At 39.9% G+C, this 19,797-nt stretch overlaps 1 protein-coding gene across 1 annotated transcript; it reads right to left on the bottom strand.

Moving 5' to 3' along the window:
* Positions 1 to 116: 116 nt before the first annotated feature.
* LOC135134760 (putative ankyrin repeat protein RF_0381) lies at positions 117 to 18,449 on the bottom strand. The gene is made up of 2 exons (XM_064063591.1): positions 18,353 to 18,449; positions 117 to 1,170 (listed from the first exon to the last, which is right to left on the bottom strand). Exons 1-2 carry the CDS (start codon positions 18,359 to 18,361, stop codon positions 166 to 168), a joined length of 1,014 nt encoding a protein of 337 aa, XP_063919661.1. The 5' UTR covers positions 18,362 to 18,449; the 3' UTR covers positions 117 to 165.
* Between the last annotated feature and the right edge of the window lie 1,348 nt (positions 18,450 to 19,797).

Raw genomic sequence — 19,797 nt, 5'->3', positions numbered from 1 at the left:
GCCGAATTTCTTACAATGGTAGGACGAATCCATATATGTATACAATCATAAAACCTGAACAGGCAAAATCAGTCTTAACTACAAATAAAATAGGTACAAACAATAAAAAATCAAAAAACGGCAGTAACAGTTTTATTTACAATAACAAATATTTATCTTTTGACTTCACTTCTTATTTTTTTGTCTTTTCATATAGATGTCAAAATCCGGTTCATCTCGAATCATTTCTTCAATAGCCCGAGATGCTAAATCAGGGTTAGCCCCCGCCTTTAACAAAAAATCAAAAGTACGAAAATTGAACTCTCTCAAAGCTATCTCCAACACCGTATTATTAAAACGTTTGCTTTTTTGATTCAAGTCGACTTCTCGTTCTACTAGATACTCCACCATTGCAAAATTGTGTCGACGTACGCATTCAAATAAAGCATTTTCTCCATCACTATTTGTCGCGTTCACTTCAGCTCCACTCTTACACAAAAGTTCCACAAATTTATAACTTTTCTTTGCGGCACTGATGATAGGGTAATTTTTATTTTTATCGCATTTATTAACGTCTGCCCCTTTTTGTATTAGTTGCTTCACGACCTCTAAATTTCCACTTTCTATAGCTGCCAGTAAAGGTAACCCTTGTGGAGTAACCATGTTAAGGTCCGCACCGTTTCCAATTAGTTCATTCATAATTTCAAAATTCGGTTCCGCTTTAGTCAAACACAGAAATAATGGTGTCATCCCATTCTCGCCCAAAAAATTTACAGTAGCCCCTCGTTTTATTAATAAGCGCACTACTTCCAGATTATGTTTGTCTATTGCTCTCATTAAACCTGAGTGAATCGTGAACTGGGCCCCATTCTTTAACAAAAGCTTGATAATTTTTAAGTTTCCTGTAGATATTGCCAAGGACAGGACAGGTATCTTTGATTTGTCTCGTTGACAAGTATTTGCACCTTTTTCTATTAACAACTTCGTTGCCTGTAATTTACCTTTCTGAACGCATGACGCAAATGAGCAATTAGGATCTGCACCCATGTCAATCAGAGTTGTCGCCATTTCCATATTATTCTCATTAATAGCTCGTTCTAAACATACATCTAAGGAAGCTTTCTCCTGTAAACATTCGCTTATTTTTTTAACATCTTTTTTCTCCATGGCTTGGAACAGTATGTCGTTTATCTATAAACAAATAAAATCAAGATAAGAAATTAAATTTCTACAAAACTGGTTCCTGCAAAAAAAATTAGCAGTGGCCAGGGGCGGCTCATGACTTGAAAAATTGATGAGGCACAGCACAAAACGCTCTAAAATATAAATAAATCAAGTTTACTTAAATATTTTCTATTTAGTCAAATAAACAAATTTGTAAACTCATTTAACTGTCCACAAAGGAGGTCTTGCAAGGAAAGGATGAGAATGACAGGACAAAAGGAAAGGGAAGCGTGGTCAGAAAAAACTAATATAACTTCTAACAAAAAACAAAATTAAAATAAACTTTAAAGGAAACATATCGAAAAAGATCAAATACAACATAAAATAAAGCTAATTTGATTTATAACAAAAAACAAAATGAAAAAAATATAAAATATAAATACGGATTTATTTTAAATTTTTTTTTATGGATCAATTAACGATTTACTCAAATCAGGAACCGGCGGTTTTAATTCCTTAACTACATACAATTTATCATCATACGTGAAAGTAGAAAAAACAGAACTGCCATTGTCATTTAACGTTAGTAGAGAAAAATTCCGATTTACTCGTAATCTTAAATAACGATTACCGAAATCAAATTATGACAAGCACAAAGCACTAACGCGACCCACGCAAACGTAGGCACTTTTAAGACAAAATTCTGTTACCGAAATTTTGAATCAATTTATACACACACAGATTTGTGGCAAAACAATCAACGGCCTAATTTTGAATACTCCTGCGAATGCAGACTGCATTGCAATCGCACGTTCCCAGCGCGCAAATAATATAGTTGTCCATCTCTTTTGCAAGCACGGAAATGAGGCTAGCCTCAATTTTGTCTTTTTTCAACTCATACCGCTTATAAGTGTATTGCAGGTTGCTTGCCTATTAACGACATGATTTCTATATATGCTGTAGAGGCAAGCTTCGAGTCGGCCTCATTCGCGTCACAAAATACATGTTGTGCCGAGTGTTTAAGCGCGCTGTTTAATTAAGGGAGCAACGAGTACCTACCGAGATAAAAATAAGAATATAATTTTCTATATTTATTTTTAAAATTTTAGAAAAAAGACACAAATTATTGGCCGAAATGTGTCCGTATAAAATAATAAAAATCCTAATAAGGCGTAAAATTCATTGGTGAGGCACTGCCTCACCTGCCTCATAGGACAAGCAGTGGCGGTTTTTAACAAGACTTTTAGAGCTGCATTTATTTTTTTTTAATAATGGGCTCAACTTTGGTTTATGTGTGTTGTTAAAGTAAACTTAGTTGTTTTACTACACAAGTGTTACTGAAAACTGATGACTTTGCATTAACTAATCAGAGTCGAGGTATACGAGATGCTAAGGTGAAACTATAGTTAAAATGCAAATTGAACCTAACAAATAAAAGTACTTGTAGCAGTAGCTTTTTGTGCTAGAACAAATGTAATACGTTTAAATGGCATGTTGTAACAACTGTAAAATTACAAAATAACAGCTAGGAGAAACAAAGAGAAATAGATATCAGATTATTATCATAGTAGTAATACAGAAAAAAGTAAATTATACATACCACCCTAACACAAACATTAATACACACTTACAGCATACATCCACTTGACAAGACAAAAATTCAGATCCAGTCAGTACCTACTAACAAAATACAAGTTATGATCAACCAGTTTGTAGAGCACAATATTTATCATAAACTATGACAGACACAAAATCAAAACAAAAAGTAGCAAAGTATACTATTTATTCTGAGATAATCAATGTAGGAAATATGTATATAACAAAAGTAATCAAAGAAACCTGTCTTTCATAGCGTTTCACATCTCCACTTAACCCTGAAAGAATAAGAGATAAATTTGAGCTAGAATATATAAAATTATTATATTCACTCGCAATTTGAGTGCTACTTTCTTGGCTTTCTTTCATTTTTGATAGGTAAAGTGCCACATCTGGTTGGTTTTTGATCGTTTCGTTAATAGTTGCAGATGCTAAATTTTGATCTACCCCGCATTTCAATAAAAAATCGACCACACGAAGATCACAGTTATTTAAAGCTGTTTCCACAGCAGTGCCTCTACATGTGCTTTTTTGATTCAGATCAATTCCGTGTTCGGCGAGATATTTCACCATTTTAAAATTTTATTGATATGCGGCTTCAATTAAGGCAATTGTTCCGTGTTGGTAACAGTTTTAACAACTTGAATTTGTGCTCCGTTACAGCCCTAATGATCAGATAATTTGTGTCGTTGTCAGGTTTATTAACATCTGCTCCACTTTGTAGTAATTTTTCAGCGAGCGACAAATTTCCTCTGTTAACAGCTTTAGTAAAGGAGTCCCCTCTGGAGTAACCGTATTCACATCAGCACCACTTTCAATTAACTCGTTTACAAGTTTTAAATCAGGGTCTTTTGTTAATCTATGGTGTGGCACCATTTCTAGTTTGAAAATTGACAGAAGCTCCTTGTTTTAGTAAAAAGCGCACCATTTCCAAGTTTTCTTTCTCAATCGCTGTCATTAAACCAGAATTAATGGTGAACTGAGCACCGTGATTTAGTAAAAGTTTAACTCTTTCTATGTTTCCCTTGGGCACAGCTGACACAGAACATGCTTACTTTTCGCCTTAATATGAGAGTGCAGTGCAGATGTGTTTGCAACTTTTTCGATTAGATACTTGACCATTTCCAATTTACCCTCAAGAACGCAAATGTCGAAAACAGTTTTCATTACTTTCATATTGTCAGTATCTTTAGCTTTCTCGAGGCAAACATGTAAGAAAGCTTCATGACTTAAAGATATATCAATTTCTTTGGTGTCTTTCTTCTCCAGGGCTTTGTACAATCGGTCGTTCCACTAAAAAAAAAAGTAGCTTAATTCTTTCATTCAGCTTTTAACAACTTGTCTATGTTTTCTCTTCAGTTGGATTTGATTGAAAGAACAATATTTGTTTATTTTTTTGAATATTCGTTATAAAAATCTTTTTTTCCATTATCTTTAGCACATATGACACTAGTTTACAAACAAATATACTTTTTGGAGAGATCATAAATTTCAATTCGTATTCAGGAAAATTCTACCACGTCTGCTGTGATAATAGTCAAACTCCGTCAATTTTGATAGCATATCGTATTATTACGATGAGCGGGCGAATAAAATCGGCCTAGGTTAAAACTCAACAATTCATTTCTTACTAACTAGAATTTACACGACCAACGGCGATAAAATAATTCCGGCGCAACTTCTCTTCACTGAACTAGCTGAATTCGTTCCCAAAGGCGGCCTCTATTTAAACCCATACTTCGGCGATCCAGGTCTTTCTCGAATTGGGTATTCGCGACTTCCACTTCCAGGCTTTTCAAACACCGCTGGGCCGCATTACCAACGATGCGTCACCTGTCATTGCCGTCCGTCCTAGAAAGTTCTCGACGGTCCATAGGCGTCGCACCGGGGTGGCGTATGGGTTTATTTCGTAACATTGCCCCCTCCTTAGTTCTGATCGTCCCGATCAGAAACGTCGATGGTGTCACTGTTGTATTTCATGAGGCGGTCTAAATGAACGATCTTCATTTTCGTCTTCGGCCTTTGTCGAATTCTGTAAACGACATCGTTGATTCCCGTCACGACAGTATATGGACCTTCCAAGTCTGGTGACAACTTCGGGCAACGACCTTTCCTTCTTCGGGGATTATAAAGCCATATCAACTCCCCTGCCTGGAATCCTAATGAGTTACTCTTAAAGTCTTAGCGTGTTTTCATTCTGTCACTCGCCATCCGGATCTTGTGGCGCACCTTTTCGTGAATTCTCAGCAGCTTCTCCTTCAAGTCATCGACGTAATCTATGACCTCCTTTGGTTCTTCACTCGGAGAGCCGAACGAGATGTCACAAGGCAGACGAAATTCTCTTCCGAAAACTACCCGCGCCGGTGTCTGACCCGTCGTGTCATGGACAGCTGATCGATGAGCCAGTAGGAACAGTGGAAGCTGTCGATCCCAATCTTTCTGGTGTTCGGCCACCACCTTTGAAAAATGTCCTTCCATGGTACGATTGAACCGTTCTACCATTCCATCCGACTGCGGGTGCAACGGTGTAGTCCGTGTCTTTCGTATCCCTACTACTTTAGTAACCCTTTGGAATACGTTTGACGGTTTGGCTCGAAGTTTCTGCCTTGGTCCGAATGGAGTTCCATTGGAACCCCAAACCTGCTGATCCAGTTGTCAATCAGCGTTGTTGCAACCGTTGAGGCTTCTTGGTTACATCATTTAGTTTCCTGTAGTCTACGCAGAATCTCGTCGACCCATCTTTTTTGGTGACTAGCACTACAAGCGAAGACCATGGACTGTTTGATTCCTCTATAACGTCATCGTCCAACATTTTCCGCACAAGTTTCTCGGCCTCTTCTTGTTTTGCCAAAGGTAGTCTTCGAGAAGCTTAACAGATCGGTTGCGCATCTCCAGTGTTTATCCGATGTCGCACTATGTTTGTGCGCCCATAGGACTCCCCAGATGTAAACATTCCGCTGTGTTTCTTCTCTAGGGCAGGAATTTCTAAGTTGGTTTTTATTTCTTCATCAGTGTTGTCAGGAAGTCCTCCGTTATGATAAACTATCTTCGTGACTGCTTCACAGACGGCAAGAACCTCCCCACTCTTGATGTTCCTGGGTTTGGGAAAAACATTTGCGACGCGTACAGGTATGTCATTTTCGGTGATTAAAGTACTAACAATCATGAGATTCTTCTTGGGGGTGTGTGGTGGTTGAATAATGCCGAAGCCAAATCCGGGTTCGATTTCTGCTCTAACTGGAACAATCGTCTCTGCATTCCTTCTGACTTTGACATTCTGGTACACGATCAATCTTACAGGCTTGGATTCAATACTGCGTTGATTCAGGATAAACTCTTCATTGCCAAAACGTAGGACTTTCTCCACTGGATCGACCGTCAATCCATGGCGGCTAATCAAATCCATTCCCAGAATGAAGTCATCTTCGATGCCAGCCAGCGCGATGTCTTGTCTTCAGCTGACCAATTTAGATTTCTACTTTTGCCTGGCCCATGATTGGGGCCGACTCTCCAGTGACTGTCTTCAATCTGATTGTTTCGGATGAAGTCGCTAGGTTTTTAGCTCTCACGAGTCCTCGACGTATAATTGATACCTCAGTGCGAGTGATCGAGCACGACAATCGCGTTTGAGATGTCCCTGGCACCCACATCTGTAGCATTCTAGGTTTCTCTTCCGAGGCACACCGTTCTCTAATCCTTGAGATAGCCCATCTAGTTCTATTATGCGCTGTGAGAATATTTCTGAGAATTTTACCAACAGCTTTTCTACCTTGTCGTGTTCTTCTGTTTCCAATTTTGCTACTTTAACTTTGTACCAGGTTCTTGAAGCATTGTACGCCGCCTCCACTTCCAGCGCACGAATCAATGCCTCCGATGATGTCTGGTACCTTGATTGTTGTAGGACCTTCTTAACTGCACCGTCGCGATTGCCATTTACGAAGGTTTCTGGCGCAAGCCTCTCCAGAAAAGTTGGTGGTGCGTCGATGTACGCAAGACGTACCAGTCTCTTGACATCTGCTTCAAATTCTTGAAGGGACTCTCCAACTTTCTGGGTTCTTGTCTTCACTTGAGCTGCAAAAACCTGTCTCAGATGTTCATCCCCAAATCGAAGTTCCAGAACAGCAGGGCACTATATCTGTTTCTATCTTCTTCAGACAGAGTTTGGAGTATCTCTAGCGCTGCACCTCGCAAAGCTATCACCAACGCTGTAGCCTTTTGTTCTTCTTCCCAAAGGTTCGCCGTCGCTGCTGCCTCAAACTGCTTTTTGTACGATGACCAAGGTTTCTGATCATCATATGTGGGTGGTTGAATCGTTCTAGGGGCCGACGTCACATAACATGAACCAGTGGTTGCTGCATTTTTCATCATCTGTTCAAATTTCTTCATTTTACTCTCCACTCGATCTTCTATACATTGAATGTATAGAAGATCGAGTGGAGAATACATTGCACTGATTTTTCTAACTCACTCTTTAACTGATGTTCCATTGAGACCATTTTCCGTCCTACAATATTTTCCATATTTTTCAAATTTGTTTTTACGTCCTTCACTTCTTCTTTGATTTCTTTTATTTCATTCTTGTTTGCTTCCACTTCCTTTTGGAATTTTTCACTTAAGCTGATTATGACATTTTTTTGCTTGTCTATTTTTGTGTCCATCATTTCCATTGTTTCCTTCACTATTGTTGCCTTCGTTTTCTCATCTCTTGCATCCATTTTTTGGTTCATTTCTTCCATGCGCCCATTCTTTCCAATCTTGTGTCCATTTTCTCGTCCATTTTTTCCATTCTTGTGCCCAATTTCTCGCACGACTTTCATACCTAATGCACCACCATTAGGCATTCTATGATATGTATGTATAATATACCAATGTTGTAAGTACATATATAAATAAATAAAAACTAATTATGCTTTTGATTCATTAGGAGGGGTTCACTATTTTTTTATACGTGTAATATATAGCCGCTGCCGAGACCTACATTTACAAAAAATGCGCTATTTAAGTTTTGTTTTAATCAACAGTGTAACTAAAAAATATTCTCTACACTCTACACTGTTAGCTTTTTAGAGCGCAAAATACGTTACAGCTTTGTCTTAAAAAGAAATAGTATATTAAGTATTAAGAACGGTAAGTGGCGTTTACTTACTGGTCGAAGGCAAAAGTTTTGTCTGAGACCAGTAAACCCCTTAACGTTCGTGATGCTTATACTATTTTTTGTACGACCATCAAAAGATTTGCATCTTTTTATCAAATTCATAAATTGAAAGAATTTATATCAAACATCAACAAGGTCGTTTTTTAATTTAAAATTTGTTACTATGGTTTCGATTAGTATAAACAACAATTTTAAAAATCAGTTTCCATTTTGACCGCTGTCGATTTAGATTTGATCTAGCTTGATTTCGAGTTAATTTTCTTTCCGCGACTATTAGTGAGTGATTTATTTGCTTAAAATATCAGTCATGAGTGATTCCGAAAGCGAAAATGTTGAAGTCGAACACGCATGGAATTTAAAATAAAAAAAATCTTGAATGCATGATTACTTACCGTTCAGCTGAACAGTAAGTAATTACTTACAGTTCGCCTCTTAGTTGTTAGTCGTAGCAACCCGTAAACTGAACTTACTGCTATGGAAACCTATACGGTAAATGATCGAAATAGCGATGGTCGTACAAAAAATTAGTTTTTTAGTTTTTATTATTATTTTTTAAACGAAAGCCTTTAATTCATAATAAAAATTATTTCCATGAAGATTTTTGTGTTGTCATCAAGTACATATGCCGCAAGTATGAAACTAGAAAAGATGTTTTGCGTTATTTTGGCATTTTTTAATCACTCTAAGGAGAAGTCTTGCAAGGTGCACTGATTTTTTCAAATAACAAAAGCTGAAGGTGTGATTCCCGGGAATCAGAGTATATTGGTTAGGTTATCAAACTTTTTTTTTCAAAAAAAAAAAAAATCTCCAATGACGACAATTATTAAATATCAAAGTTGTCATCTCAGACGATATAAGCGGTTCTTTTTTGAATGGTGAAGTTAAATATTTAGTAATTCTAAATGTTGTGAGAGGGTTTTAAATGGATACGATTTCTAAAGATACTAAATAAGATCTTATCTAGTAACTCTAACGATTTCCTGGTAAATAGATAACATTCAAGGTTAGACTGTAGGATTGTAGAGATTAGGTATATGGTTGCAGTGAATTTGTGGATAACTTCCTTATACATAAGAAGGGAATGTTATACAGTGTACAGTGGTAACGTAAAAAGCACCCAGATAAATATATATTTGGTTATTTCTAATTAATTTTCAAGAATACAAGAACTAAAGCAGTTCGTAATTGGGAACTGCACCGATGTCGGAAACAGCTTTCACAACTTCCATATCAGCTTCCTTAGCTTTCCAGACACAAACTATTAAGTTAGCTCCTAGACTCAGAGATCCTCAATGTCTCTGGTGCCTTTCTTCTCCAAGGACTTGTATAGAGAAACAAAAATGTTCTGCCTATTGTTTAATTTAAAAACTAAAAATGGACGGTAATTTAATATTTCCTGTGCTTACACTCGGAAAGTAAAAATAAAAAACGATAATAATCAGTTGAATTCATTTCGACAATTTAACATTTTGTCATATTTTCAGGTTTTCTAAAAATCGGACCAATAAAAAAATGTTTTCCCCGCCATGAATGCCGGTAAAACCCTAGATTAAACTATTTGTAGAAAAATACTGAAAATAAATATTTTTATTAAAAAATTGATTTAAAGTTATTTAGACAAATTTCCCTTGTCTCTGAAGTACATTCGAATAAACAGCATCTTCGAAAAATAATAAACTTTAATTTTGTGAATTTTATTTATTGTTTAGAACAACCCCTGTGACTCAAAAATAAAAACATGTTTGGACTTGGACTGTTGATGTACAGGTAAAGAAAAAGAAGAAGAAGAGAGAGCGCGGTCCACACAACTAGAGATAATATTAAATAAATTTAAAGCAGGTAACCAATGGAAAAAATATATTATCACTACATGCCTAACATCGGTTGTTTATTTCTATTCATCTGTCTTCAAAACAGTGGAGGCGACTAAAATGATTAACTTTCAGCTACGATATAATAAAATCAGTAATTCTTGTTTTATTATTATTAAATGTAGGCGGGCGCAACATTACAGTATTCTCAAATTTCCCAAATAGGGTGAATCATTTTTGATTTGATTGATATGAAAGATAGATAAATTAGACTCACAGTTGAAGATAAAAAAAAAAAACGCAGAGCTTCCGGTTACAAGTCCGGGATGGTCTTCTTACTGCTATGGAGAGACCTGATTGGCGTGCCGCTTATAGTGTATAAGTAAAAAAAAAGTGATCATATAATTTGCATTTTTTTTTTCGAAAATTTGTAGGTCAAAGGAAAAACTTAAAGCGCATTTGTACACCACAAATGTAGGAGTATATTATTATATAACATTTGAATAATTTTAATACAGAATCTTTTGCTATGGCGTCATCAAATTCGTGGTGGGCAAGATTACTCAATTTTGGTTAGCGTTTTACACAATCATGGTATTCCTAAAATACATATAAAATTTGACAACAATCGGTCCAGTAATAATAACTTCATTACAGTATACCCCGGGTATAAATTTGTCATTTTTGCAACTGAAGTACACAACTAAAATTCCCAAAATTGTTTTAAGACATAGGGACCGCGAAATATATTTGAACTAGATGTCATGAGTAAAACCTGGTGTCGATAAACAGACGTTTAGTTTTAGAAAATTAGATTACTACTACAAAAAAAAATACACACACATACACAAACTGCCTATTGTCTTGGCAATTGTTTCTGATTCTATCTCTCCTTATTTTACAATAGAGGGTATTGATAATGTTAATGATATTGAACAAAGGGAGTACAAAAACCGAACTGAAAATATCTCGTGTAAAGTAAATACAAACATGGAATTTAAGAATGGATCTTAAATATGCTATATAGGACTGGTTTAGGTTAATAATAAAGTGATTAATGATTAATTAATACAATATAATAAAGGGTGTTTCAAAATGATTTTCATCTAGTTAGCTTTGAAATCGCTTCAACTCCTTTCTTTCCCTTGATGAAAATCTGCAACCATAGGCGACTGGATGAAAATCATTTTGAAACACATTGTCTATATGTTGTTACGATTTTTTTTGGAGTCGAGGGTGAAAGGGGCTTAGACGAAGTCTCGCTCGATGGTTTTAATCGGTCGTAGCGAACGCCTGTCACCGATCTCGACCTCTTTTTTTATTGCGGATTGTCGCCGGCAGCTCCGCCAAATTTTGAGTTTTTTTTGCCTCTACGAAGTAGTACTGGCGGGGACGGAGACGGCCAAGCGAGAGGTGGGGGTGCAAAGAGAGAGAAGAGTGAGAGTTGGTGCCGAGAAGAGGTGATTTGAGTTTGGCGAGGTTTGACCTGATGGTTTCCTTTCTTTTTTTGAGAGTACTCAGTTCCATAGATTGATAGTGAGGCGTATCCCTTGTATAAGGTAAATTTCGTGCCTTTTGCCGCATGTAGGCTTATTGCTCCACCTGTAGGGTCCACGCCAGGGGCGAAGTTTCGGAGCCGTACAGAGGCGACGTAGAGGGCAGCGAAACGAGGGAAATTTGCTGGGCGTAGCGCCAGCTAGGAGACCCGGAGTTTTTGGATGATCGCGACGTCGAAGACGCGGACCTGGTGAGTTGAACATCGGGGGATCCAGGCCGCGGCAGGACTTGGTCAGCGCGTCGCCGTCGTCCTGTGGGAAGACTCCTGTTTTTTTGAGCTACGAGTAAAAGAACACGCCTTATCGCGATCGGAAATTTTCTTATCGTTTGTCGCCAGACCCAACCGTTTTTTTTTGCGTCTCTCTCTTTCACTCTTTACATGCTTTTCAACGTTTTTTCAAATTTTCACGTACCCGCATAAATTTGATGGCGCCCAATTTTTTTATTTGTGAAATAGTCAGCATTTCCTGTAACTAGCTAGTAGACCGTTGTTGCGTAGTAGTTCGTCAGTTCATTTGTTATGGTAATTCGTTACTGACATTAGTTGTAGTTTTGTTACCTTTTACTAACCTAGATAATATTTCTTTTTGTACTAAAAGCCCTAAATATTTTAATTATTATACAGCTCGCCAAAATAATTAGCCTTTCATTCTGAATTAAAACCTCGGATCCACCTACCGGCTCTCCCGGAAGTGAGCACGGGCAAGTGTATCTTCCCTCGCTTTTATAGCAGAGACGACGTTTTAAGGTAACACAATTGGCGCCCAACGTGGGGCGTTCTTAAAATTATTTTGGCTAGCTGGTGCGTTTTCGCGAATTGAAAGAGAGAGCAAACTATTGTTTGGCGATGGAAGCATTAGGAATTATTGTAGATTATCTGTCAGACTACGAGGTAGAATATGAGTTGCTTATTAGGCGTGTTAGGACTAGTAGGCCCGTGAAGGAAAAGCGGCGACTCTTAGAGCACGAGTTCCTCAAAGAAAAAAGTACTCCTCTTAATATCTGTGTGGAGAGTTTAGATTTTGAAACTGATCGGGGCGAAATTGAGACCACTTTGGAGTCAGTAACGACATTGATTTTGGAATTTGAGTCAGGATCCATCACCGACTCTCTTTGTCGGCGGATTGCGTCGCGATTGAACCATGTTCGTGGTCGTATTATGCGGATGCCTACTTCGGAGACAGACCTAGATACTACAAGGGGGGTGCGAGACGAGTTGTATGCGACATGTTTGACTTTGGAGGCGGATTTGCGAGATCGCATCGTCACTTCGCCCGGTTACAGTCCTTTATCTCTGCTTTGGGTTCCTAGCTCTCCTGGTTCTTCAAAGGAAAGCACATCGAAGGTAGTTCCGGTCTGCAAATGGGGCCTTACTTTTTCAGGGGAAGCTTCCGATGATTTGTGTGCGTTTCTTGAACGAGTTAAAGAATTAGCGGTTGCCAGGAACGTGTCTTCCCGTGATTTATTTCGTGATGCTGTAGATCTCTTTTCTGGTAATGCTCTTATATGGTACCGCTCTGTGCGTGATCGACTTTCGGACTGGAATTCCTTAGAAAAATCTCTCAAGAAAGACTTTCTACCTAGCGACTATGACGATGTGTTGTGGGCCCAGATTAGACAGCGGTTTCAGAGAAACGATGAACAGGTCGTTATTTATTTCGCGTTAATGGAATCCTACTTCGGTAGGTTGTCTGAGACCCCTCCTGAGGAAGTGAAAGTTCGGTGGCTACGACGTTTGATCCGGCCCGAGTACGTCACTCCGTTGGCGCTACACGATGTCGGGACGGTACAACAACTTCGTGACCTGTGTAAGAAGCTGGAATCATCCTCTCTTTCCCACCCCGTGTCGAGACAGATATCGAAAACCCCAATTTCTTCTGTAAGACCAGGGTTATCACTGGTGGATGCAGTAGGTCCTTCAGCGTCGTCTGAGAGTACGTCGTCAACTAGAGAGGAGTTAGATAAACCGAAGAATGAGGGCAAACATCGTTTCCGGAAAGCAGGTAGGCCTGCGAAAGTCAGTTCCCAGACTGAAGAACGAGTGAGGTGTTATAATTGCGGGGAACTTAATCATTTCCATGCGTATTGCACCCAGGAGCGTACGCGTTTTTGTTACAAGTGCGGGACTAAAGGTGTTATCACTGCGGACTGCACTAATTGTCAGCCAAAAAACTAGGTAGGGGCGCCGTTCCGGCTGGTCGTAACCACGCACCCCTTATCAAGACCAGCGAATCACCTCGACAGTGGACCCGTTGGCTCGATTTTGTCAGAGCTTTTTGTAGGTCGCCGACAATGACTCAACTTAATACGGTCTGCCTGGACAACAAGGACGATCATCGACCACGTATCGGGGTACGTCTCGGCCAGACAGCGTTGACCGCCCTTCTAGACTCGGGAGCTACTAAGTCTGTCATCGGTGCGAGATGTTCCTTCTTGTTAGACCACCCTCGCGTAGTAAAGCGCCAATCTAGGTATCGGTTTGTTCGCACTGCCGACAGACAACCACATGTTGTTGACTGTGAGTTGTCACTGGATGTTTTGTTTGATTCCGTCACCAGAAGTTTATCGGCTTTGTACGTTCCTTCCCTAGCGGTAGGATTGATCCTAGGGAATGATTTTTGTGATGAATTCGCGGTAAAAATAGATTATCTCACCCACACATGTAGTGCCCAGGTAAAATCGTTACCCCAAATATGCGCTCTTGGACCTGACACGGGGGTAGTAGATACCACTCATGAGGCCCGCATGATGAAGGCTATCACAATGTTTGGAGAAATTGGCGGCCCCGAATTAGGAAGAACAGATAAGCTGTCGTTGTCCATCGATACAGGCAACTCACCACCTTTTAAACAGTACCAATACCCTCTGTCACCCTATCTTCAAGGCATTTTGAACAAAGAGATTGACGAGATGATTAATCTTGGCGTCATTGAGCCGTCCCAGAGCCCATGGTGTTCGCCAGTGCTGCTAGTTAAGAAGAAGTCCGGGGAATATCGCTTTTGCTTTGACGGTCGGAAACTAAACAGCGTGACGAAGCACGACTCGTATCCGCTTCCCAGGATAGACCGGATCTTGAATCTTCTACGCGATGCGCGGTGGATCACTACTTTAGATTTGAAGAAGGCCTTCTGGCAGATTCCATTAGATGAAGCCTCAAAAGAGAAGACGGCTTTTGCGGTACACGGTCGAGGTCTTTTCCAATTTTGTGTTATGCCCTTTGGACTACGAAACTCCGCCCAGACCCAGCAGCGTTTGATGGATGCATTGTTTGGTCCACAGTTTGAACCAAACATCTTCGTTTACCTGGATGATCTCATTTTGGTCACCTCCACATTTGAAGAACATTGTCGCCTGTTAGGGGAAATAAGAGGACGACTTAGAGAAGCCAAATTAACGATTAACGTTGAAAAAAGTAAATTTTTCCAAACCTCCCTCCGCTATCTTGGGTATGTCATTGACGCGGAAGGCCTGCGTACCGACCCCGAGAAGGTTTCCGCCATGTCCTCATATCCCCGTCCGAGGAATGCTACGGAGATCAAACGCTTCATGGGACTCTGTAGTTGGTATCGCCGCTTCATCCCCAATTTTTCGTCGCTGGTGTCTCCGATGAACGACCTGTTAAAAGGGAGGAAGAAGAAACAAGAAGTGTTGTGGGACGACCGAGCGGAGAAAGCTTTTACCGCCGTCAAGGAAGCTCTAATTGCAGCCCCAGTTTTGTCGCCTCCAGATTTTTCTCGGCCTTTTACAGTACAATGTGATGCTTCGGATACGGGTCTAGGTGGTGTGTTGACACAGGTAATAAACGGTGAGGAGAAGGTAATCTGCTTTGCGAGCCGATCGCTATCTAAAGCGGAGAGGAATTACTCGGTTACGGAGCGCGAGTGTTTAGCCGTCATTTTTAGCATAGAGAAGTTCCGGCCATATGTGGAGGGGTCGGAATTCACTGTCGTTACTGATCACCACTCGCTGCTATACTTATTTCGCATGAAAAACCCAACAGGTCGCCTCGCCAGATGGATCCTCAGATTACAACAATTCTGGTTTGAGATCGCACATCGTAAGGGACAATTTCATATCGTCCCCGACGCCCTGTCACGTAGTACACAGCCCCAGGAGGGAGGTCGATACCAAGAACCCGACGTCGCCCTTATCGACCTCGAACCGTGTGAGCGTGACCAGTGGTATCGTCGCATGCTACAGAGAGTAGTCGATCACGGCGACGTTTACTCGAACTGGGACGTCATCGATGGTAAACTGAGGAAGTTTATTCCGAGCAAAGCACCTTTGGAAGCCAACGAGAGGCAGTGGAAATTGGTGGTGCCGAAGTCTCGAAGAAGCGAAGTAATGAGGTCCTGTCATGACCCGCCAACGGCAGCACATTTTGGGGTCTACAAGACTCTTCAGAGAGCTCGAAGTGAGTATTATTGGCCCGGTATGCGCCGAGATGTGGGCAGGTATGTGAAAGGTTGCGGCCCGTGCGCGGCCCAGAAGATTCCCCGAGCTGCCCCGTTTGGTCTCCATGGCCGAGAAAAGATAGCGCGTTTTCCTTGGCAAATTATAGCCCTGGATTTCAAAGGTCCTTTCCCCCGTAGTCGTTCTGGCCATAAATACATTTTAGTGGTAGGTGATTGGTTTTCCAAATATACTCTTCTTCTGCCGATTAAGAGAGCCACTGCCCGTCCCGTCTTAAAGTTTCTAGAAGAAAAGGTTTTTCTCGTCTTCGGAGTACCGCAATGCATCATTGTGGACAATGGGAAACAATTCATTGGAAACGCTTTCAAGAATTTTGCAAAGTCCTACAACGTCCAGAAAATCTGGTATAACGCCAAATACCATCCACAGGCCAATTTTGTAGAGAAAACCAACGACACAGTGGGAACGGCTCTGCGTATGTATGTGAAAGAACATGATAATTGGGATCTAGAGATACCGAAGATCCAGTGTGCAATCAACACCTCTTGCCACGAAAGCACACGCTACACCCCGTCATTTTTGAATTTTGGAAGGCACGTTCCTTTGTCTGGAGACTATTATGGAGCCCTGTCGGCAGACGAAGGCGACGAAATCGATTTCACCGTGGCGGACCGTCGCGATTACGCGGATAACTTGGATCAGCTGAAGAACGTCTTCCAGGAAGTCCGAAGAAACCTCCACAGGGCCCATGTGAGACAGTCACTACGTTATAGTACTTCTCGGAAGGACATAACCTATGACGTGGGTGATAGGGTCTGGAGGAGAAACAAAGTGTTGTCGTCTGCAGGACAGCGTTTTATGGCGAAACTTGCGCCCAAGTACGTCTTAGCTACGGTTACGGCGAAGGTTTCCAATTTAGTGTATCGTGTGCGAAATGAGGACGGCTCGGATGCCGGAAATTGGCACGTGAAAGATCTGAAGCCTTTCTATGACCGTACCGATACAGAAGATGGATCTTCCTCTGAAGACGAGGAACGAGTTTCTACCTCCGGAAGCAGCGATTAGTACACGAGCACATGCAGCATTTTGTCTCGAACGTACGACTCCTTACAACTCGTTGTCGGTACTCTTGGTCCTGTTTATTAGTAATCAGAAAATCTCGAGAGTTGTTGATTGGGTTTGGCTTTGACAGTAAGTAATTTTAGAAGCCATTAATCTGTTCGCTTTTTACCCCAGGTAGGGATGCGCAGTAAAAGAAAAGCCGTCGACTTTTCTTTCCTTTTCGGAGAGGGGCCGTGTTACGATTTTTTTTGGAGTCGAGGGTGAAAGGGGCTTAGACGAAGTCTCGCTCGATGGTTTTAATCGGTCGTAGCGAACGCCTGTCACCGATCTCGACCTCTTTTTTTATTGCGGATTGTCGCCGGCAGCTCCGCCAAATTTTGAGTTTTTTTTGCCTCTACGAAGTAGTACTGGCGGGGACGGAGACGGCCAAGCGAGAGGTGGGGGTGCAAAGAGAGAGAAGAGTGAGAGTTGGTGCCGAGAAGAGGTGATTTGAGTTTGGCGAGGTTTGACCTGATGGTTTCCTTTCTTTTTTTGAGAGTACTCAGTTCCATAGATTGATAGTGAGGCGTATCCCTTGTATAAGGTAAATTTCGTGCCTTTTGCCGCATGTAGGCTTATTGCTCCACCTGTAGGGTCCACGCCAGGGGCGAAGTTTCGGAGCCGTACAGAGGCGACGTAGAGGGCAGCGAAACGAGGGAAATTTGCTGGGCGTAGCGCCAGCTAGGAGACCCGGAGTTTTTGGATGATCGCGACGTCGAAGACGCGGACCTGGTGAGTTGAACATCGGGGGATCCAGGCCGCGGCAGGACTTGGTCAGCGCGTCGCCGTCGTCCTGTGGGAAGACTCCTGTTTTTTTGAGCTACGAGTAAAAGAACACGCCTTATCGCGATCGGAAATTTTCTTATCGTTTGTCGCCAGACCCAACCGTTTTTTTTTGCGTCTCTCTCTTTCACTCTTTACATGCTTTTCAACGTTTTTTCAAATTTTCACGTACCCGCATAAATTTGATGGCGCCCAATTTTTTTATTTGTGAAATAGTCAGCATTTCCTGTAACTAGCTAGTAGACCGTTGTTGCGTAGTAGTTCGTCAGTTCATTTGTTATGGTAATTCGTTACTGACATTAGTTGTAGTTTTGTTACCTTTTACTAACCTAGATAATATTTTTTTTTGTACTAAAAGCCCTAAATATTTTAATTATTATACAGCTCGCCAAAATAATTAGCCTTTCATTCTGAATTAAAACCTCGGATCCACCTACCGGCTCTCCCGGAAGTGAGCACGGGCAAGTGTATCTTCCCTCGCTTTTATAGCAGAGACGACGTTTTAAGGTAACAATGTATTTGGTTTTTATCATCTTTACAACACGCACTATAAAAGTATGGTCGAGATTACAACATTATACTTTGTAATTTGCAGGAAATTTGATTATAAAGATTGTTAAAAATATGTTTCTATATTATTTGCAGCCCACACTTTTATCATATGATAAACATACGGATTTTGCTTGATCAATTTTATAAAATATTACGTACTTCGTATATTGTAAAATTCTCAGGGTATTATTCTTATGAGTAATACATACATAATTAAAAAGAAAAGATAATTAATACTTACATCTGTCATTGTAAATTTCTACAGAAATATATATGTAACCAAGTTTAAGTTCACAATTTTCACAAATATATTTTACAAGTTCGAAACCAAGCAGATAACGATTACTTGATAAAGCAAAGGCGGATTAGTACCTATGCAATATTTGTGTTACAGAAACACAATTACGTGTTTTTCAGCGGCGGGTGTATGTGGGAACATCTTTGATAAATAAAACACCTCAAAAAATGTGAGAATATATAACAACAGAAATCTTAGATTGTACTTACATTCTTTGAAAACTGTAACGAACAAAGTACAGACCTTAATCCGTTTATAAAAAAAAAAAAACAGAATTAACGACACACAGATGTAACGCCACTGTATAATAATTTGAGTGTTCGGTTAGAGTAATTTACATTAAAAATTAACACAAATTATGGAAACCGATCTCTTCACAAAAAAATATTGTGCATTACCGTATTTTAATTAAAATAATTAATTGATAAATTAATATAATTAAACTTAGAGCATTATTGTGATTTACATGCTCGAAATTCTAAGTTGGGTCGTCAGTTCAAACTGTTTCAGTTCGTCCATTCTAGCATTGGTATTCAGAGAACCGCACAACTTTAATTTTTGACTTGTTTTTCTGTTTTTATTACTTCATGAATAATGAAATATCAAGGAGTGCAGTACACTTATTGACTCACCATGATTAGGTACTTCTTAAACTTCAACAACCACATTGTACTATAGTGTTTTAGGGATTTTAAAAAATATTACTTAATTATACTAAATCATTAATTTCGCATTTGCACTGAACGAAACATAAAAACAAACTATGAATGGATTTCCTAATAGGGTAATAGGTTTCCTTCTAACCCATTTTCGTGTTACCACATATTCCTTCTAACCCATTTTCGTGTTACCACATATACTTTCTGATGATATATCGTGTCATGATTCCTTTTTGATGCATAGGACGCAAATTTAAATAAAGATAATAAAATGTGTTGCCCTGTCATGATTTTATAGCACCAGTCGTAAAGGTAAAAGGTAGAATAGAATTCAAAAAGATTTTCAAAACCAGAATTATAGTTTAATTATCTGCATAGATACTAACTTATATCTATGTAAAAACAAACATCAGTCTTGTGATAACCCAAACATCCCGCCTTAAATTGACATGTGAAAAAAAATTGAGGGGGCTAAAAATCGCATCCCGCTCTAGGAGGAAAAGGAGCTGCGAGCGAGGGCACCTCGTGACTTGCCATCAGGCTGCCCAAGGGGGCCGAATCGCATTCACTTCTCAGCTCCAAAAACCCCCTATGGTTTATTCACCCACATAGATTAATACTTGCCACATTTTATCAACGATTCAAACAAAGAGTTTACATTATGTCAAATTATGTCATGAGCCAAGTAATTGGTTACTTAAAAAACAATTTACTTTGAGAGTTTATAAT

This window comes from Zophobas morio, unplaced genomic scaffold (assembly GCF_036711695.1).
Source record: "Zophobas morio isolate AGI-343-1 ecotype UQ-CSIRO unplaced genomic scaffold, CSIRO_AGI_Zmor_V1 ptg000023l, whole genome shotgun sequence".
Classification (NCBI taxonomy): domain Eukaryota; kingdom Metazoa; phylum Arthropoda; class Insecta; order Coleoptera; family Tenebrionidae; genus Zophobas; species Zophobas morio.
The sequence above is the reverse complement of the archived record's forward strand: the minus strand, read 5'-3'. Positions and strand labels throughout refer to the sequence as shown.